The following is a 23,488-nucleotide window of genomic DNA, read 5'->3' on the forward strand; positions in this document are numbered from 1 at the left end:
CACGTATAATATTAATATTTTAGATATATGATCAAAGTCTCTACATAATAAATGTGGAGTAATAAATGTATACAGACCTTGTGTGCGTACGGGCTCTGAAATTGGGCTGGGGTCACTCAGGCCATACGCGTTGACTGCCCGCACAATAAAGAGGTAAATGGTATTCGGAGATAGCCCGGTTACCGTGTGCTTCTCTAGTTTCACCAAATCTGCGACCGTCTGCCATGTACTGCCTGCTGATTGACTGAAAAATAAACGACATCATTGATCAGCAAATGAAAATCATTCTGCATTGTATCACATTTACACCAGCAATTAATTCTCTATGCGGTCCATCAATACGGCAATATTATGTGCTACATTTGTTTCGAAGCTGTTTTATGGCTTTACAGGAAGGGGGGGTTTAACAGCAAAGTCAATGTCAGGGACGGTTATGGGCACTTGTCATTATATGTGCCTGTTTAATGACCCAGCTCCACTATGATGCAAACCATCACTGCTTTTCTTTCCCTTTGGTGCGTGAGATGCATAGACTGAGGTTTACAGCTATGCTGTAGGTTTATTTACAGTATTGCATTATTATAATGCTCTTGCATGCAGCAAATAAATAAAACATTGGATCCTAGTCTGTAATATCAAAGTATATGAACCAAAAACTTTGCTGCATTCTTGATTCTGGAAACTTTAAAACAATGATTTAAATATTTCACCCAAAAATAAAAAAGCACAACAGGAAAAGAATGCCTGTCTCGTACAATGAAAGTTGGAACATGAGGATCCAAAAATAATGAAAGCGCTAAAGGTTATGGGTTTGTTTTAAGGAAACATGCCAAAAAATATATATATGCTTTGCTTTGCTTAAAAGTGTCTGCCAATCTGGCAACACAAACAATCATTCATAACAGACAAAGCCTCATTGCACATCAAAAAAATCATTCTTCTTTAATGAGAAAGCAAACAATTATTCTCAGGACACTTTGCTGTCATGAGCCAGTGGTGTACAGGTGGGCTAAACTCGTAATAACACATCCCCCCTTTAATAAACAATGAATGTTAAGTGGAGACATCTGCCTGTACCAGAGGCCTTTGGGATATTTCTCTCCACTCGTCTGCGGGTAACCATCATACTTGTTTAGATGGTCGTCACGTGCACCGTGTTCAAGGTTTATGTTTCCCCGGTGGCGAGTCCTGCCGCAGACACATAGCCAATAAAAGCCGACCTGCGCAATTAGGCTGAGCCGTAAACGTTGGGAACCTCGTAAATATTCCTTCAGCAGCCCTTCCGATAGCAGCGATAAATCCAAGGTCACTTTGCTATCAGCTGAGATGGAGACAAATCCCTTTGTTACAGCACGAACGTGATTGGACGAGACTTTACCCCTATTTGTACACAAATACCTACATGTGCACTTCTATCAAAATATCTCAAAATGCAGAATGCAATGAACGGTTAACCCGGATTTGCATACAAAGGTGTCAAAAGCCTAAACCTGACTCTTACCGCACCTCCCCTCCATATTCCACAGCGCCCCAGGGAAGGAAATTTAATAGCAAACACCATGGCACTCTATAAAGAATCAATTTTAAGGATGTGGGGGCATGTTAGCTCTTACCCAGGGGGGCAAGGAAGAGGAGAGCGATCCAGTCTTTGTATATAAAATACAGTAAGTATAACAATGTGTGTGTGGCACACAAAATCTCCATTGCTAAATAGCCGTACGCCCTGCCTCTAAGGACCGCAGGACCTTGCTTCTGTAATTAGCGCTAGCACTATTTCAACCAGTTTATAATAGCTTAGAGGGGTGTCTATGTGGACTAGATTTGAATACATTACCATGTCATACTGAGACCCCCTGAATTCTCAGAGCAAACTGATTTCTCAAGCTTACTTTCCATGGCCGCACAGAAAGAACGAACTGTGGAGGACTGACCCAAAACCACTTCAGCAAAAGTAGATGAAATTTAAAGGGCCCCTAACCTGTTTTTTGAAGCCATATTAAAGGTGCAGTGTGTACGTTTTAGAAGGATCTCTTGACAGAAATGCAAAATAATATACAAAACTATATTATCAGGGGTGTATAAAGATCCTGTTATGTTTTTATTACCTTAGAATGAGACGTTTTTATCCACATACACCGAAGGCCACCGTACATGTAAGTCGCCATTTTGTGCCGCCATGTTTCTACAGAAGCCCTTAATGGACAAACTTTTTAATTTAGTTGTCTCCAATGATGACATGTTTGTCCTGTGTTGGCTACCGCAGCTTCTCTATGCGTTTCAAAAGCAAGGGGGAGCTGTGAACTAAGCTGTTGGTTGCAATTTGCAACCTCACCACTAGATGCCGCAAAAATGTACACACTGCACCTTTAAAATAGTCTCTGTATCCTCAGAATGTGTCTGTAAAGTTTTAGCTCGAAATACACCACGGATTTTTCGATATATGATGTTGTACATGCCATCAGTGGCTGCAATGAAAAACATGCCGTTTTTGTGTGTGTTTCTTTAAATGCAAATAAAGCTTCTGTTCCCCTCCCCGTATGCAAAGTATGGTTTACAGCGCTTACACGTGTGCTTTGGACTACATCAAAACATGTGTCTCTGGCAAAAGGTTGAACTACACCCTCATAAGGCGGACTCTGTGAGCGGTTATGGTTGGGGTGTAATCAATGTGACATCACATTGATAGGGGATCACCAAAAACAGCGGTTTAAAAGAGATGACATAAAGAATAATAGATGGATTTGTATAATAACAGGATGTTTCTGCACACACACTGGCAACTCATTTTCTGCTAGGAACACATTTAAAAATGCATTTTTTAGGTAAGGGGGGCTATAAGAGTTAAAGGGAACAGATTGCTATATTTTTATAAAAATACCTCTTTAAAGAGACACTCCACTTTTTTTGAAAATATTCTTATTTTCCAGCTCCCCTAGAGTTAAACATTTGATTTTTACAGTTTTGGAATCCATTCATATTCCATGATCTCCGGGTCTGGCGCTAACACTTTTAGCATAGCTTAGCATAATCCATTGAATCTGATTAGACCATTAGCATTGCGCTAAAAAATAACCAAAAAGTTTTGATATTTTTCTATTTTAAAACTTACATTGTGTACTTAGCCCGATAAAAGTTGGAGTGGAGTGTCCCTTTAACGTTCAATGCTTAGTGAAGGTTAACTTTTTCTGGAAAGGGGCAAGTCTAGGCTATAAATATAGAATAAAGCCTAATAAATAAATATATTACATTAATATTACTAAACGTTGCACTTACAACCTTTTGACTTTACATATATTTTTAAGGTATTATTACAAACTATTCCAATTTGCACATTTGGAATTGCTTCTGTTTGTTGCCTTAATGAATATATTAACAGAAGGCTGTCCATGTTATCTCATTAATGTGCCTTTGCTAAAGAGACTGAAACAGACAGAAGTCTTAAGGGTACAGTAACAAAAACAGCTTGTTAGAAATAGGGTTAATAAAGTGTATTACAAGCGAGCAGAATATGTAAAAATTCAACAATTTATTTCTTGAACCTCAGGACAGCTGCTATTAATTTAGCTCCCTGGCAGCAAGTTGCAGCCCGAGGGAAGTGATTCCTGTAGCAGCCAGGATGTGAGATGTAAGCGGAGGATGTAGCTGCCCTTGCATGACTGTGAGGAGCATCAGACTGTAGGAAGGGGTCAGGGACAGGGCAGCCACGGGGTGGTATTACCCCGCGTGTCACGGCTGACCAGCAGCGCTACGACAGTGACACTGAATTAATAAAAAATGAAGAATGGATCTCTGAGACTGCCTCTGGCGAGAGCCAATGTTATCCGGGGAAGAGAACAAACAGAGAAAGGAGAGGTCGCAATACACTGTGCAAATATGATCATTCACCAGACATAGACTTACCTAAAGGCTTCGATGATGTAAGAGGTGACAGCCGCACCGCCCTCGTGTGCGTTCGGCTGCCAGGTCAAAGTCACGCTGTTTCGGGTCACGTCGGTCACGACGGGCTTCTGGGGCGGACCGGGTAGCTGGTAGGGCTCTGAAACCGGGGGTATTGAAAGACCTCCGCTTTCTAGAGATGAAGAAGATCAGAATATTAGCATTCATCTACTGATAATAGTGCAAGTTGTCATCGTGTTTGGTATGAGCTACGTTTTATTTGCTATCCGAAGAACATGCGGTTTAGATTTATAACAGAGATCAATATTAAACAGATCAGCACAACTCCAAACAAATGCACTTGTATATTTGCTGAGCAAGGAAACAGTTTCCTTTGCCAATTTTACGGTTTAAAAATGATAAGCTGTAGCTTGTGAAGGTGATGATGAAGCTCTTGTGTATGTGTGTGTTGTTACCTTTCACTGTGACTACGCCACTCCAGCTCGTCTCTCCACTCGAACTGGATGCTACACAGGTGTAGGCCCCAGAGTCCGTTTCCTAGCAACAGCAGTCTCAGGGTCAGCATTTGTATGGATAAAGTAAAGCACAATGCATTGCTGCAGCCTACTCGGCACAGCGTGAAAAAATCTTGACAAACGAGAAAGAAATCTCCAAAATTCCCTATTATTTGACAACAAAAAAGGACCGATCATTTTTTCGTAACACCTTAGTATGGGGACCTATTCTCACTTTTAACAGATTGTCAATTATTACTACCGTATTAGCTGTTTATTAGTACTTATTCATGCATGACCATACTCTTTATCAGTGTTGGGGGTAATGCATTACAAGTAACGTGCATTATGTAATAATATTACTTTTCTGAAGTAACGAGTAAAGAAACGCATTACTTTATAAATGTAACACGAATTACTTTAGTACCGAGCCCCTAAGGTGACATTGGAGAAAAAACAATCTTAAGTTTAGTTTCGTGTGGTCACGTGTAACTATCGCGTGCGCACGTGAAACTATCGCTTGCGCACGTGAAAGCGAAAGTTTCACGTGCGCACGCAATAGTTTCACATACGCACGCATAACTAAACTTTTTTCATTTTTGCTCCATGTCCCATTAGGGGCTCCATACTTTTCAGTTTAATTAATTCGATGTAAAAAACTGAACGTATGGGGACCTATTCTCACTTTTAACAGATTGTCAATTATTACTACCGTATTAATAATTTATTAGTACTAATTCATGCATGAGCATACTCTTTATCAGTGTTGGGGGCAATGCATAACAAGTAAAGTGCATTATGTAATAATATTACTTTTCTGAAGTAACGAGTAAAGTAACGCATTACTTTATAAATGTAACACAAATTACTTTTGTACCGAGCCCCTAAGATGACATTGGAGAAAAAACAATCTAAAGTTTAGTTTCGTGTGGTCACGTGTAACTATCATGTGTGCACGTGAAACTATCGGGTGCGCACGTGAAACTATCGGGTGCGCGCGTGAAACTATCGGGTGCGCACGTGAAACTATCGCTTGTGCACTTGAAAGCGAAAGTTTCACGTGCGCACGCAAAACTAAACTTTATTTAATTTTTGCTCCATGTCCCCTTAGAGGCTCCATACTTTTCAGTTTAATTAATTCGATGTAAAAAACTGAACGTATTAACGTAGATTTACACACTATGCGCACTCTATGCAGGAAAGTTTCAGTCAGAAATGGAGATGGCAGGCCAGAGCTTGACATTTTTGTGATAGAAATATGCAATTTCTAAATGCAGAACTTCTCAGTCATAAAAGCCACCTGCAAGGCCTGAAAAAGATCAAGTCTCAGCCAAGTGAGAAAAAGTAACGCAAAAGTAACTTAAAAGTACCCTAAGCATTACTTTATTAACGCAATTATTTACTTTTTTGGGGAGTAACTTAATATTGAAATGCAGTAGTTTTAAAAGTAACTTCCCTCAACACTGCTCTTTATCCTATAATCTAACCCATACCTTCACTTAAATGTACTTAAAGCAGTAAAATCGGAGTTTAATAAATATGTGCTCCCGATACTGAAGTGTTACCATTTATCCTAAAACTATTTAAGTTAGAAATAGGAGGACAGAATTATGGCTTTGTTTTTGAACCTGCCAAACTTATTTTATGGCATCACATGCACGTTCACAATGCCAAAAATTGCTCCAAAGGGAAGGCAGAATATTTATGCAGTCCCATGATGCCTATTTTGGCCACATTGTAAGGCAGTATTACATGTATCCATCACAGAGAGAGCATTCCCATAATGCATTGCAATAAACTTAATAAGAAACTCGACGGCGGATGGGTGAAGAGAAATGTTGATTGTAAACATACTTATTTTGCTGAAAGTATAAATAAAATATAGCATAAATAAAACCCAATATTTATCCTGCTTAGCATTGTATTTGTGTGTTTAGCTTAGCAACATGATAATGCCTCGTTCTCTATTAAATAATTAATAATCTCAGTATTGAGTCAAGCAACCTGTGAATCTTGTATTAAACGTTTTTTTTCATGACAAGAAATATAGTCAGATCTCTTCCTAATAATATTTCTCTGTAAATCATAAAACCAATGCAGGATACTGACTGTGTATTTGACTGAACTTTTGTCTATAAATGTATTTATTAAGACTTCTTACAGTTGACTTAGCATGGGCGTAATGGATGTGTAAGAAACAGTGAGCAGCGAATAGGCCGAGAGCATTAAATTTTAACCACAGGGCCGAAGGGAGAAGTCGGGCTGAAATTGCTTACGACAGTGTGAGTTGTAGTAGAGGATTTCTCTCCGCGACAGCGATCTAATAGTGCTGACAGCTCAGGGCCACCAATGACACGTCTGAGGATTTGACTCATCGAGATCCACACATGCAAACAACGTGACCTCGAATGTGATGCGTCTGTTTTGTCCTTAATCTCATTTTTAAGTGCACGCTGGCATAAATAAAACTTTTTTGTTGACATACATAGCAGATATTGAGGGAATAAAACAGAAAGTGTCATCACTGAGCGTGAACCCTTGCACTAAAAACTGACTTTATATCCTCAGGCAGTACAGAAGTTTATTGTAGAGAATTATTTTGGACACTTCTGAATCTCACACAGAAAATCTTATTGGTTAACCCCTACTGTGCTGTTTCTCATTGGGCACGCTCGGAGAGGTAAGCGTCCGGGCATCTGCCGATTAATCATGGATGGCAGCCTTGGCAGCTAAACACACAGTTAAAAATGTATGAGCCAACAAAGAGAAAGGAAGCAAAATATTCACTGATCATTTTTCAACTAGCTCCGGGAAATATCCGTTAGTTTAACCAACTTATTTATGCATTTATTTCCACACTTCTCCCACTTTTCCTCTCTCACGCTGGGCACAGTTAAAAGCCAACGGTTTCTGGCGACCTTCCTGGTATAATGGCAGCTCTTCAGTACTTTCCTTCTCTATCTTTTTCTCACAAGCTCACATGCTACCATCTGTGCAAACCCCGGTCTCCGTGCCCCTTGTGCTTTGCCATCAGGCCGGGCTAATAGCGGACTAAAGGGGGCCAAAGGAGGCCGCAGAACAGCAAATACTGAGCCAATACTAGAGCCAAAAACATTCGAATGTCCATCTGATCAAAGCATTTTATGTACAGTAAGGCCAAATAAACACAAACTGAAATATTACATTAAAAATCTGCTATGATAAACACGGCTGTCCATTGACTTTAATAGTATTTTTTCTGAATAGTTTGGTTACAAACATTCCTCAAAGTATCTTCCTTTGTGTTCAGCAGAACAAAGACATTTATACAAGTTTGTAACAACATGAGGGTGAGTAAATGATGATTTTAATTCTCTTTAACATTTGTCTATTGGCATGCAGTGGTTTCCAACAAAGCTACTGTGTAGATGAGCATCAAGGGTACAAACAATGCAATAGGGATCACCTTGTAAGCTTGCTGAGAGTAGCACATAAAGATCTCTACTCTATAGCAGAAAGTGCATTTAATGAAGGCATGAGTAACTGTTAATCAGTCCCATGTACAATCAATTAACACATCAGCTCTGAAATGTGCGGTCTCAGGTGAAACCCACCATCAGACACACAACCCCAGACCCCCGAGCAATGAATTTCATTATGCTAGCATGCATTAACGCACACTATCCGCACGCAGCATTCCCATTACGATCCTAATTACCGGTTTTACCGCCGTGCACAACTCTCGCATGACCAGATGGGTCACCCAGAAAGCGTCCACCGAGCAAATATTACAATTGATTTGCTAATTATGCATGTTTCGACTGCGCTTTATATGCCCTTGCAACCGATAATAGTATACAGCCATCATCGGTGTCTAAACATCACAGAGCCGTGTTTGACAAGACGTAGGACATGCGTGTGACTGTAACACATACAGAATGCGGTGGAAATTCAGCATATGGTGTCTGTCAGCGCATAGATCTGCCTATGACGGGAATAACCATATGTTAATACCCCACGGGTATTAGCATTTTTGAGAATTAAAGCAACACATACACTTACAAGCACACTTAAACATAATCTCAAGTGAAGTACCTGCAGGGCTGTGATTTGCAAAGTGCCGTTTTCCATTAGGCTAATGCGATCGTCGTTGCCCAGGATTCTCTGCCCATCTCGCTCCCATTGGATGCTGGGAAGAGGGTTGCCCATCACGTGGCACTGCAATTGAGCAGTGGCGCCTGGTGCGAGCGTCTGATTGGCCGGGCCTTGGCGGATGATGGGGGGGATCCGGTCAGATGGGGCTGGGGTGAAAAAATGGGAGAGGCGTGGGGCACGAGAGCCAAATTAGCATGTAACCACCATCTCAACCACTCGATTAAATGACACTTGAAAAAGACACATGCATTATGCTAAATAAGATTCACAAAGTAAAATATAACATTAGCATACCGGTAACCTGTACACAAGTGAGCTGCCAAACAATTCTGTATTTATTTTAATTTAATGTTGCCTGAAAAATTATTTGAAATGCATGGCTTAACTCATCTGTGCCATCAGCAAAAACCAAATCATTGAATTCACTGAATGTGCAAATTAGTTTGACTGGCCACTTTTCGAATTACAGTCTGAATGCGCCGCTAATGCGACAGAATAACTGATTCATAATTTGATCAATGCCACAAGCCTCTGGGTATCATTTCATTGAGCCTTATTGTAGTGCTGCTGTAAAAAAAATTTAAGATGCTATTGCATAGCCGCACAAAGAGGGATTTATTTTCCAAGCATGCAATTTCCACGTTGCAATATGCTATAATAGAATTACTTGCATTCAAACTAACTATATTATATTTACTAGTTGTTTGTTGGTAAAGCTGACATTATCTTTATGAAATCATAAACAGTGGTGCTTTAATGCATGACAGTGCATTTTACATGACAATGCGAAATAATAACAAGGCTACAGTATTTCCGTTGTGATTGCACATGTTTGTATAAATAATTTATTCGTTCTTGCCATGGAGCTGAAGAGTGTTGTCTATTTACCAACCCAGGGAAAAGTCTAGACATAAATAATTGACAATTCTGTTACCGTCGCATTCTCATTCGAAATAACAAGAATCAGTCTACATCTCTGGCATTTTCTCCCATTCGCAGTAAGAAAGGTAAAGGCTGTGAGGTCAGAAAGCTGTATCACTTAAACAAACCGTGTTGTTTTCCTAGAAAGGCGCGAGATTCATTTAAAAACATGTCCTTGCTGCAGTGACCCTGTGAAGTACATACATATATAAGTATGTGTGCCCTTCAATAGATCACATTATTATGTATTACATCAGTACATTGCAGCAAACATCAGTCAGATGATGCTCGCTCCCGTATCCATCAGGGTCGTCCATCGTAAAGGCCACGGGTTTCTGGTAAACAGGATTACATTTCATAGGGATTGTGCTAATATTGGACTAATATTGGTGAAGGTTCTTCTCTGTTTGGTACACGCGTGGGGTGCACATAAACAGTTTATCTTGTTACCGGAAGCATGACGGAGTCTGCATATGTTCCTGTGGTTATTTGCATATGACTGCTGCGTCCTGTCCTTTATGATTACGTCGTCGACACTTCCTGCTGTTCCTTTCATTTGCAAAGGCAGACATTTTTAATTTGGGGAGGCTTTGAAGGCTTTTGATTGTTTTGCTACGCGGGGCAAAGCGTCAATTTGTTCAAACGCAAATAACAAATGTAACCCGAATCTTTGTGATAACGCCTCGCTGAAATAATTCAATTACATGTACAGTTCTGGACCTTTAATGTAGTTAGATTGATATTAAAATAGCATTTGAAAGAGCTGGGCGAGGACGACTGTACAAATGTGTGTGTGTGTGTTTTCTAAAAAAAAAAAGGTTAATGAAATTCACTTACTGCTTTCCACTTCTAGCAGAGCTTTTGTTAAGATGCTGCCCGCCACGCTGATGGCCTGACATATGTAGTACCCAGAATCCTCACTGTGCACGTCTGTAATGGTCAATTCGCCGCTCAGCGACACAGAGAAACGACCCGACTGTGATGGAGGCTGGCTGGGGAACATTAAGACCTGTACAAACCGACAAATAATGTTAAGACATCAAACAGTTAGTAGTGGTTAGTTCAAATAGCTAATGGACTAATTGTAAAGTGTTACCAGTATCTCTTTCATCACTGATAGTCAAGAACTTCACAGGACACATTTGTGGTTGTATAAATAAAACATCACTGTACATTTAATGTGATATTGATGGCTAATGCTGCGTTCACACCAGCCGTGGTAGAGGCGTCACGCACGAGTGATTTCAATGTTAAGTCAATGTGAAGACGCAATGACGTGCGTCTGGAGGTCTCGCGTCACGAATGAGGCGCTTAGCGCGGCGCGGTAGACGCGAATCCGCCTCATCCGCGCGTCTAGTTCGTGCGAATGGCGCGAATTCAACGTTGCCGCGGGAAATGCGCAAGTTGAAAAATCTGACCTTTGGCGGAAAATCGTGCTGCATTAACCAATCAGTAGCTTGTTCTAGTAGTGTCGTGATTATAGGAAGCGAGCGGAGTTGCAGAAGCCCCTCCCATGACGCGAATTTCCCCGTGAATGTCTCAATGACTAGAATTTCTCACGCACGAATGAAGCGAGTAAACTCAAAATGTTTAAGTGGCAAACTAGATGCGGTAGACGCGAATTTGACGCCTCAAACGCGGCTGGTGTAAGAGTCCACACATGGGCCAAACAATAGCTGTGTCATCATCTCAGCTGGTGTTTAAGGGAGGGAAGGGGTCTGATATACAAAAGACAAGGGTGATGGATCATAAGGAGCCTTCCTCTTGGATGAGGCTGCAACGCTGACAGATGCCCCATTGTTCACACTGGGCAGTGTGTGTCACTGTTTCATTTTTTGGGATAATCTGACCCCATCCAAACCCTTTTCTCACATCCCCCCCTCACTGCAGCCCTCTGGCTCTGACCGGACCTATTTAGTTCTGTTATATATCTGCTGACCTCAGACAGCGACCACACATACAAGCACACCAACATAAACAAAGAACAGAGACGAGATTAACCAGTTCACGACCCGCGGTACAGCAGATATATGCTCACCTCTGGCCTATGACACATTCGACTTTTTGGGGATAGAAGAGAGGAAAGTGGGAGGAATAAAGGAACTGGCTTCCTTCCTCCGAGCTCTTTAGAACAACCAGAGGCTTATATCTTCATTTTTGCTGGGTTTATTAATAGAGACATGAATGTCTTACAGGGCCCAGGGATGAGTTGTATTCCCCTGACTTGTGGAAACGTACACACACAAGCTCCTGCAGAAATCCCAGAGTTCATTTTCATCCCTTGAATAGCTTGTCTCTTAGTATTTATCTCTCTATTTTTTTTCGACGCTTTGAGAGGCATAACGCTCATTGGAAGAAAGAGAGTATGTGGCTCCTTTGACTTGAATGCAACTTCACCATTGAATAAAAATGATGACAGTATTCTTTTTCGTGAGTTTAAAATGCATTGCGATCACTTGCTGTCAAATGCAGATGCAATATAGATTAGTTTATTAAAAACGATATTAAATTTGAACACAAGTCCCTTTGCTAGCTGAATGGCATTTGCATTAATAAACTAACACGCTGTAGACTTCCTTAAAGGGATAGTTCACTTTAAAAATGAAAATTCCGTCATCATTCACTCATCCCCATGCTGCTGCAAACCTGCATGAACCTCCTCCCCCTGATGAACACAAAAGAAGATACCCTGATAAATGATGGTAAACACACAGCAGTAAGTGACCCTAGACTTCCATTGTAGGAAAAAAATATTTTGGAAGTATTGTGATAGATGGTTTCAGCAGTAACAACATAAACAAGCGGGTGTCGCGGTCCGCACGTAACTTACGGTAAACTCCGCTAATAATAAATAACCACATATTACTTTAAACAAAGTTTATTTATATAACAAGCAAAAAAACAACACATAGATTACCTGGGAAACCAAAACATTTGTTATTTTCGACGAGGCATTTGTTCAAGAGTTTAGCAACTAGTCAGACCATTAAAAAAACGAAAGCGGAAGTAAAGTTCGGATCCAGACGTGTATCTCGTGCGTCCGATGAAACCGTCTATAAATGACTATGAAACATTTCATACGCACACAGTTGACGGTACTCATTAAATTCCATTATATTTTCTATATATTCCTACTATGGAAGTCTAGGGTCACTTACTGCTGTGTGTTTACCATCATTTCTCAAAATATCTTCTTTTGTGTTCATCAGAAAAAAGAAATGCATACAGGTTTAGAACAACATGAGGATGAGTAAATGATGACAGAATTTTCATTTTAAAATGAACTATCCCTTTAAAATATTCCTAATTTTTTTCTTCTTTTTAGCCTATGGATGATGTCCCCTTCAAGTCATTTAATTTACATTAATATAGATTCGATTACATAAATACACATTTCATCTTTTCTCACACACACAGCAAGATGTGCAAGATCACTTTTCTATCAAAAAACAGACATTTTTATTATATACATGTAATTCTATATGACAACAGACAGACAGACACACATACGGACAGTTTTGTGAGCAAAAGAGCTTTCCGAGAAACCCATGCTCGATGTGAGATCAGCTGGATAATGAAAAATAAATCCTTCAGATTTCCAGGCTGTATAGGCACCTTTGCTGTTTCACAATCCTTAAAGGGACAGTTCACACAAAAATTAAAACTTTATCATTATTTACTCAACCTCACGGTATTTGAACAACCAAAAATAAATAAATAAAGTGTTATATTTTGTGTTTGCGTGGTTTATGGATAAAAAACACATTATTTTCCACATACCGTCCATTTTTGTACCTCCTGATATTCTGCCTTCCTCAAACGCATTGATTTTGTACAAAACTCATCGATTTGAAAAGCCCCGTGTCCCTGATTGGCCAGCTAATCTGTTGGTTGTGATTGGCTTGAATACCTCTGACGTCAGTCAAAAATGTGACGCTCCTTACCATGTTTGAAAGATTTGGTCACAATGCAATGCTAACAAGGAGTTAACTTACAGGCTTGAGTCAGAAGCGGTAGGAATTATGATAATGTTGGGCTTGTCCACGTCAACAGGCCCAGGAAGTAAACTGTTGCCTACAATCCGTTCATTTTTTGTAGTCCAAGAAAATAAATTTATGTTGGAAACGATAACTCGCTTCATTGTTTACCTTAGGGTTTGTAATACACACTTAAAGACGAAAGAAAATGTAAAATCGTGAATCGGAGTTGCTCTTTAAACATTATTCAAAATCAGAGGAAAGACTTCTGCAAAAAATCTCCATTTGGGTTCTGAAGAACATAGAAAGAAACTGGCGGTTCAAAGAACATAGGGGTGAGTAAATAATAACAACATTTAAATTTTTGGGTAAATTATCCATTTAAAGTGTCACTCTGCTCTTATTTAAAGGGAGAGTTTACAAGACATTAATATCATTACAAACCCATATGCTTTTCCATATGCTGTCGGCTTCCAGTATTTGGAATGACATGATGCTGAGTAAATGATGACAACATTTAAATTTTGGGTTAAACTAATATTTAAAAAATACAATAATATCCCACATAACTGTGCATTATTTATGAATACATTTTAGGGGTACAGTGTAAACAACAGTGATTCACAAAAACATTTTTTTTTTCAAAACTATACTTCTATTAAATTTTAAACATTTTCTTTTCAAAGTTTAGAAAATGTATTTTACTCACATACTCACTTCCCAAAAGTTGGCCGTGCATTACAGAACAACTCTCAAGAAAAGTTCATGAAAGTTTTGGCCAGATACTTTGATGTGTTTTGACATGGACTCCGAGGGCTCCCCTTGTGTTGTGTTTCAATGTAGTTTTCTCTTACCTGACTGCCTTCTTTCTGCCAGAACACGGCAGGTGGGGGATTTCCCTTTGTGCCACAAAGAAAAGTGACAGTACGGCCCTGGGCAGAGATCTGATCCCGAGGACGAACCACTATCTGTGGAGGAACTGAAAAAGAAGAGAGAAACAGCAACTCAGTATCCTAACTCCATTTAAGCCATTTATCTTAAAATTTAAACAGTTTAGCTTTGTCTAAACTTAAACCGCCATCTCCAAAAAAATAGACTGCATACATATTAACACGCCAGTTAAACTGTCATTGTTGATATTGCACACAATGCCATGTTTTAAGCCCACCACGACTGCATGTAAAGTTAAGTCTTGTGTGAGCGCCATACCCACGCAAACACTGTCGTGTGATCTATCAAGATTGTTTAAATTAAGTCGCGGCTCACATACCAACCCTGACTATATACAGTCAAAACTACATAACACTGACACTTAAATCATAAACAGTGTGGGTTTCCTACGAAAACCATGACTAAGACTAATTTACATTCTGTAAGTTATAAATTTGTTTCGACACAAAACGGGTCCACAACCAAAACCCCAAGGTATAATCAAACGTATATCATTTTGAAGGGGAGTAGCACTGGTTGAGTGAACATAAGAGATAAAAAGCTCAATTATTATGGAAGTCTTTTCTCCTCGGTGCCGCAGAGGTACTTTAAAAACACGATAGCGCGTCTGATGCGGGTGATGAAGAGCCCTTATCATGTGTGGGTGTATCAAGAGCAAATATACATTTATACATTAGCATCTGGACTAATGTACAATTTCTGTCCACTAATGAGGGTTCGGCTTTAAAGAAGAACCTCTTAACATCCCAAGTGCATCGTAGGCTGGTCAATGGTTTTGACCGTCGACGCATTTATCTTTTCCTTGATCCGTTCTCCCTCCCTTTCTCTCTTTAAATCTCTTTGATGAGGCTTTCTTCAGCTGCGGACGTTTGGCTCCTGCCCTTGGTGTGAGTAAGATCAATGTTTTTTCTGATGGATGCTAATCTGCTGGTCTAATCTGCCCTAGAGAACCATTATGAGACCTACCACAATTCGATCCTGTGCACCTCCCTGCAGATCTATTCACACCAATCGTACATTTTCAAAGTACAGGGTTCCCAAACCTTAGTAAACTTCAAATTCAAAGACCTTTCAAGGACTTTCCAGGTCCAATACCCTCAATGTGGGGACACATTTCAAGTGAGAGCAAGGTTACCTTTTAAGATACATTGTTACAGTTCCCTTTCGAGGGAACTCGCGCTGCATCACTGCGGTGACACTTTGTGGACACCTCCAGGGGTGAGTGCCTCTGAATGTGTTTATCAAATTCAACCAATGGTGGGACTTAACGACAAAGACAGGGTGACGCAGGAGCCAGGAAGTATATCGCTATCTGAAATATTGCCAGAGACGGCATTACAGGGACGCAGGAAGAATGGCAAGGGAGACGCAGCGTCTCGATCCCTTCTCAGGGAACAACAGTTACATATGTAACCCCGAGACGTTTTCATGTGTCAAACACAACTATGCAAAAAAGCATTTTGGTATGAAATCAACATTCGCATACAGAAGATAAAGCATTTAAAGCGAACAGTTTAGCACGTGTGCTTAAAAAGTCGAGAATTTTTATGATATTATCCTACACTACACAGGGAATAATATGGATTTTTTTCCAGAAAACTTCTTTCACAAAATAGATTCAAGCACTTTCAATGGCATGTATCTATGTATGATTATTTTCAAAAACTTCCCAGGGCCTTGAATTTTTTTTCCCAGACTCACAAACTTTCAAGGATTTCAAGGACCTGTGGGAACCCTGCTATTAATTATACTAGTATATGATGATTTACTCATTTATCATGCAACGGGCTACTTTACACTGCTCAACAAATATAAAAAAAAAATCTCAAATTCCCAATGGTTGTTGGGTTTAGTTGGACCGGTGTGTTGAAACCCTGTTGGAATTGGTTGAAAACCACGTCCCGAATCCTATACTGGAAACAAACCCTATTCCTTCTAATTGCTGATTTTCATCTTAATACACGTCACTTGTTGTGTTGCTCTTTGTGTAAATTGCTCTTTAGCGAAGACAAACGTCCACATTAGTAGTTGCAGTGTGATAGATGATGCTAAATTTCCCAACACCCCCCCACACAATGAGCGTGGAATACAAACTAAACTGATGATGATCCTTCAGATGTTTGAGCTCAGCTGGGGCTGATGGGTATCGATTATTTCCGTGCTATTGCCCTTTATCAGGCGCCTTTGGATGTGCAATGCTGTCACCTTTAACCTTCACCAGCTAATTGATTTCTCATCCTCCTTCCCACTCCCTGGCAATTCTTTTTGTTTCACACACGATTAGAGTGACACGCCGGCTCTGACCACACACATTTGTTGTCAGGAAGCACTTTCTCCTTTAGCTCACCTCAAATTTTTCACTAATTCATCAAGATGAAAGGCCGGTCGCATTTGTAACTACTAATGCGGCCACCAAACAAAAGCACTGTATTTCCTTCAATTTAGCCTCTGTTCACTGCTTTATTACAAAAGTCATTTGACACAAGCAAAAGACACAATTTGAATCAATGCATCTCCCCCTGATCAATTTACCGATCGGCTCCCTGCCTGCCTGCTGGCTTTTTTTGGAGATTTAGTCGTAGTGTGGGATGCATCACAGCTTGGAGGCGACGGCATGCTGAAACAGAACAAGGCCCGATAGGGTGTCTGGCCGCTGGGGTCACAAGGTTGCTGTCCGGAGGTTAAGCAGAAGCCCTACCCTGACCCTAGAGGTCAAATCTGAAACACATCCCTTGTCTATATAATCTGGAAAACTATTCTCCATTCCTCTGACCATCTCTGCCAATAAGCCTGTATTGACCATATCACTTTTAGTTGGGCTAATATAAGGACTGAAATACTCTACATCGCATAACAGTTTATATCCATAAATGTCATTGGACTGTTCTCGGACTGCAGGTTCCTGGGTTAAAGGGATAGTTTACCGAAAAATTTAACTTATGTCATCATTTACTCACAACCTTAAGTTGTACCAAGCAAACCTGTGTTATTTTTTGTTTTGCTGAATACAAATGAAGATATTTTGATGAATGTTTGTAACCAAGCAAATTTGGGGCACCATTGACTTCTATATTAGGAAAAATAATACCATGGAAGCAGTGGCGGCCGGTGACTTCTTTTTTTCGAGGGCGCTTGACGCAAAGTTCGTCACAACATGTATGTAGCCCGTCATGTGTGTGGTTCCTTTTTTCAAAATATGTGTTCTGCGCTTTGGGAGATCCTGTGTGCATCACGTGTCTTGTCAATATAAGTGCCTGCTGCAGACCAGTCTAAAGGGTTAATGGTAAAAAAGATGCTCACGTTTGCCAGATACTCGCATAATTTCATGCGTAATCAAAGTTTAGTGTTAAGGGAGTGTCTTGCATGTATTTTGTGAACGTCAGCATCTCTTCTATTAGAAACGGTTTTGACACGTGTGCAGCAGGCACTTATTTTGACAAAACACGTGATGCACATGGTTTACATGACACAACAAACAAATATTTCGAAAACGCAAGCAACACATATGACACTCCGAACACTTATTTTGAATTTGCGCCTCCTCGGATGAGCAGTCACGAGCCGCCACTGCATGGAAGTGAATGGTGCCCCAGATCTGTTTGGTTTATTTTTCAAAATATCTTCATTTGTGTTCGGCAGAACAAAGAAATTTATACTTAAGTAACTTGCCCCTAGATTTTCCCCCTAGAAAATAGTCCCCTGCTATTGAAAGTAACCAAGGGGACTATTTTCGGCGGTGCATAATATCATTGCGCCTGCTGCAGCCATAGTACAGTAAGGTAGCAAAGTCCTTGATTATTACGCCGGAATGAGAGTATAGTTCCTAGCCATATCGGCCAAGAAAATCACAACTTTTAATTTTCCGTCCGTCTTAGTACACGATGTAACTACAGAAGAGTCAAGTTTTAAATAGAAAAAATATTTAAACTATTTGGTAATTTTTGAGCGCGATGGTAATGGTCTAATCAGATTCAATGGATTATGCTAAGCTATGCTAAAAGTGATACCGCCAGACCCGGAGATCAGCTGAATGGATTCCAAAACGGTAAAAAAATCAAATGTTCAAAATGAGCCTATTTTTAAAAAAAAGTGGAGTGTCCCTTTATGGGTGAGTAAATGATGACAGAAGTAAATCTTTCGGTGAAATATCCCTTTAAGAAAGGAACATCTTTCTTATTTGACCACCATTATTGCCAATAAAGGGTTCTTGAGATGAGCTTCATTGCTTCATTCTTTTCTGCCATTTATTTATTTATTTGCCTTTTTCGGCTAAATAGTGGCTAGTGTTCATTATATGTATTTAAATAAAAAAGCCTGAGATATATCAGTCACAAGTTTCCTAATTGGAACAATTAAGTATAAAAATGTCAACTGTGATTCTTCATCTTCATATGAACTATCAATGTGTGGTGAGAAATCTCTGTCACACATTAACTTCAGAAAATGAGATGCATTGCCACTGAAAGCCGCACATGTCGTCTCAAAGGATTTCACTCTAAAAATATAACTTAACAATGTAGCAGCGAAAACTGAGAGCCACCAAGAGAAAGTGCCCTGGGCTGTACTAAATAATTACCAGTTAAAACAACAAAAGAAACGGCATGGGCTTTAAAAAAAGGAGAGAAATAAAGGCATCGTTTACATGCTAACACCATATGACAAGGAGCGAAGGATTTAAATTACACAACATTTCAAAGGATGTTGCCAGATCTTTGGAATAAGGCCAAGTAAACTAAACTAAAATTCATGTTACACATACACAGTTGAATGTCTAAATATGAAACATAACTGTTCAGCCGTTAAATAAAGATTCATAAACTACTCCGAGTTATAGATAGAACACCATCTGTTGCGATCTCTATATGTCTTTTCTGGACATCTTCTCTCTGTTAAACCACAGATGGTGTGTTTGATGGAATAGCAGTAGACAGAACCGTGAAGGTGCCAGGATGGCTGCCTGGTTAGTGTCAGGTCAAAAATGTCACCCGCATGAATACGCTAACAAATGTGCTAACGTTAGCAATAATTCACAGAACTTTGTTTGCCCCCCAACGTGGCACACCTTCACACTTCCTTAGGGAAAATAAGTGGTTTGCAAACACGTATGCGCAAACTCAAATGCAAACTCACATTTATACAATATCTAATAAAAAAAACTCAGACAGAAATGACAAAGACCCCTGGAGACTGAAATGACAAGCGGTTGTCACGTCAAACGTTGATGTAGACAGCAAGGGTGCACAGTCACACTTCAGTGCTCAGCGTCGCAATTAAAACCCCCTACATGCAATTAATACAGTCTGTAGAGTGTAACCGATTATTCGCTTTAAAGCATTACGGGTTATCTACACCGATGCAGGGCATATGTTTACAATGCCTGACTGAGCAGTATTTTCCGTCCAACAATATATGGCAAATTCATAAAACATATTTATTGCAAAACAGGCCGGTAATCTGCACAAATGATGTTTCCATGGGAGTCTGTGCTGTTTAAAACACTCCTCCCTTGAGGATACAGAATAATATGCATGGGCTAAGATCAGTCATGTCAGTTTTTGGAATGGGACCCAATTTTCTCCCTGTCTCTTTTTTGGACAGCTTATAATGAGCGTGGTTAGGCAGGCGTCCTAGTAAGGCAGGATTAATCTGGTGTGAATCGCTGCTACATGGGCTTAAATCATCCGCATTGTCTCGGCTCTTAGACGTGGTAACAAAGAGGACAGCTGAGGAAGCACACGCTGTGGATTATGTCACGACACTGAGAATGATGAAACAAATCCGTCATCTTTAGCGGAAAGAAGAGGTTTTCTTTTCCTACATCAGTCTTTATGAAGTCTGGCTAACTTTAGCTTTACTTATTAATCCTTCAGGTTTATAGACAATATTGTTTGAATTTTGTCTCAGATATTTAACACTGTATTTTCCCTTCAGTTTATTTTAACAAGTTCAATAAGCAGATATTATTGAAACGTTAACTATTTTGGGACAAATTATGCATTTTTTTAGAAATGTAAAATATTCCAGTAATGCTGTAATTTGATCCCAGCAAAACATATTTGTTGGAAAATATAATAACAGAAGTGAGAAATAAATAAGAAATATACAAACATATAAATATACAAACCGAACAGAATGTATCACTACATTATGTACGCCAGTTAGGGAATTATAGGATGTTATAATGTGTTGCATTTATTCATGGTTTACATCCGACACTAAATATAAAAAATATATAAATAATACTTTTCACTGAGTTAAAGTGTGCTGTCAAGTTGCTATTTTGCTTATATATGAAGAGTTTGGTTCCAAAACGAAATAAATCCATTTTGAATAATTTCGGTAAAAATGTGTTTTCTACACCAAAAAAGTGACAAGATAAAAACCACTATTTTCTGTTACAAACTTTCACATAGCATCTTTAGGTTATAATAACATTAAAAATTCAAATCCATAATTAGATTTTCAAAGATTTATTATAAAAACAAATTATTTTCCCGCAAAATGCAATAAATACGGTTTTTTAAAAATGCTATAGATCTATTGCATCAATATATAAATGTGCATTCATCTTTGCCATGTTATATTCATTTAGTTGAATAGTGATTTACAATAATTAAAAAAATAAATATTATTGTCATTCATCAAAACACTTACTTTGTCATATTAAGAACACTGTCATTGCTGCTGTCATCCTTGGGACGTCGTCGCTGAACTTTTTTGACAATGATCAGCTGTAAAATGTTTTGGTCCTGCTCGATTTTCGTTGACTTCGAGTAAAATAATGTAAATTTTTTCATAAGATCCCCTGGGGTCAGTGTGTTAGCACTGCCGGCATTTTTCCTTCTCCCGGGGGCCTCTCGGATAAATTTTTCGATTATGAGATCTCACGTTTTTCCTCGCGACAGAAAACCACCCTAAGTTTATCAATGCCATCAAAATTACTATTTAGTTTTTGTTTGTTTATTGACCACGAAGTACAAAGTAGATAAGAAAAACTAGGATTTTGTGTGTATTCAAAGTGCCGACATTATTATTTACAATGCGTGGAATGATTTGTTGAGCGGATTAATTGCATTCTACAGAGAAGGAGGACTGATGTTTATCACGTTTTGGAAAAAAGGGAGAAAAGATGACAGAATAACACGGCAGATATCAGATTTTCCGTAAAATGAAGAATCTACTTTTTAATACTGACCTAATACAATGATTTTGGTGGTAACTAATAAAAAAAGGCGTTTATCGCGTTTTGGAACCAAACTCTTGTACTTCTCAATAAGATTAGGAAAGTCATGAAATAACATTATTAAAAGTATATTTTTCAAGATGCTAAATTTCCAACTTTTCAACTACTTACAATAAAAGAGCTCTGTTTGAAAACGCAGTAAGCTAATTTACTAACATACTGACGTCTTAGGCAGTAACCACTGTAACTAATATGAAACCTTATAATTAACTGCTTTAAAAATGCTTACATGTGCTGAAATCTTGGGCTTTTACACCCACCACAAAATTGCATGAAAAGTGTTGGTGTGCATATGTAAATGATATCTGATGGTGCCTAGAATTTACCTTGGAACAAAACTTAAAGTTCTGAATTTTCAGCCCAAGAAAGTCTGGGTAGTTTTCTCAAACTTTCAATTAAATGTTAGTTATTCAAGTCACAAGTAACAAAAGAGAAAATAAGAGCATTTTTATCTCTTTAAAAGAAGCAGAACGTCCTTGTTTCCCTCTGAAAACACGTTCTTACTTTTTGCAGTGTCTGTCTGGTTATGACTGATGTGCTCAGTCAGCATCAGATACAGTCATTTCCATCTCTGTGTTTTTCCTTGACAGAAATAACGCAACTGGAAATTACTTCTCGGTCAGAACTCCACACATACGCACTTCATTATTGTGCCTCCAGTTAAATTCGGTTCTTTAAAGAAAAACAAAGCAAGTGGTATAAAGTTCAAGGTCTTAAAAAAGGCAAAGCCTGTGCGTGTTTGTTTTATGCTATTTGTGAAGACTTTTAAGGGAAAATCGATTGTAGGCTTGGTGACTCTGCTGAGCTTCAAAGCCAAACCCAAGTGGTTTCTACTGATGCCGTACAATACGAAGTAGTTCTAGTTGACTGAGTAGCCCCCTATAAATGAAAAAATGAGATGGGTATATCGGCTGTTTTCCTAGACTGCAATGAGATTAGATGAGATTAAAAGTGTCTTGCTTCTCAGACAATTTTCCTGGGGAAAAACTTAAATCTCAACAATCTCTTAAGCTGCGCTGAGACTTTCTAAGCTTGTAAGGCCTGCATTCAAATGCAAAATAATATCGACAAAAGCTAAAAAATAAACAAAAAATAAGTGTGTATGCTATCTAATATAAACATGTAGGTCCATAATGCACAAAATTAATACAAAATCTATAATGTAGCTTTCTTCCATTATGAAAAACATCAGTTCCCAAAATCTGGTATTACATCCATTGATTCAATATGACAAAAAATCAGCTCTTTGGTCTTAGATATTCACATCCAATGATGCATTGTGGGAATACAATAAGATTTCCAGTCAGGTTTACACTGATAGTAGTCTGGTTTTGGAGCAATCTCACCAATTCTTTCCTCTTCAGCTTCTTTGTAATTCGATTAAGCTTTCCTCATTGTGAACTGAATAAAGAAAGGTCATTCTTGTTCTGCTGTAGAAAATAACCTTTGGTAATTTTAATCAATAAAGGAAATCCACTAGCGTATCCAGTGCAATAAGACTCTGACACTGAAAATGCAGGTATTTGATACTTCAATCTAAAAAGTGAAAGCATGAGTTACCTTTCTGGACATATAAATCAATAAGTGCAACTAAACCAAACGCTGCATAGTAACTTTTGGTATTGAGAATTTTCTTCCTTGTATTCACTTGACTGTCATCCCCCTAAATTTTTTTAACCCCGTCACAAACCAGTAGCAATCCCGGAAACATCTGAAAACTTCACAGCAACATGCATGCATAGAAAATGAAATGGAATGGTACTTACAAGATGGACCCGCTATAATGGAGGTGATGATTGAGAAAGAGAGAAAAAAAATTAAAAAAAAATGAGATGAGTGGATATTGTTTTGCATTTAAAACATTGAAGATG

The 23,488-nt window shown here is 39.0% G+C and overlaps 1 protein-coding gene across 4 annotated transcripts in view; it reads right to left on the reverse strand.

Annotated features, from left to right (window-relative positions):
- robo3 (roundabout, axon guidance receptor, homolog 3 (Drosophila)) overlaps nt 1-23,488 on the reverse strand; it is a 179,780-nt gene that overhangs the window by 11,781 nt on the left and 144,511 nt on the right. For all 4 annotated transcript variants that reach the window (XM_055208237.2, XM_055208240.2, XM_055208239.2 and 1 more), the window contains 6 exons: nt 14,278-14,402; nt 10,284-10,455; nt 8,466-8,671; nt 4,353-4,434; nt 3,901-4,069; nt 78-244 (listed from right to left, as the gene is read on the reverse strand). In XM_055208237.2, the coding sequence (XP_055064212.2) occupies nt 78-244; nt 3,901-4,069; nt 4,353-4,434; nt 8,466-8,671; nt 10,284-10,455; nt 14,278-14,402 (921 nt within the window). The remainder of the gene's footprint in view (nt 1-77; nt 245-3,900; nt 4,070-4,352; nt 4,435-8,465; nt 8,672-10,283; nt 10,456-14,277; nt 14,403-23,488) is intronic.

This window comes from Misgurnus anguillicaudatus, chromosome 12 (assembly GCF_027580225.2).
Source record: "Misgurnus anguillicaudatus chromosome 12, ASM2758022v2, whole genome shotgun sequence".
Taxonomy (NCBI): Eukaryota; Metazoa; Chordata; class Actinopteri; order Cypriniformes; family Cobitidae; genus Misgurnus; species Misgurnus anguillicaudatus.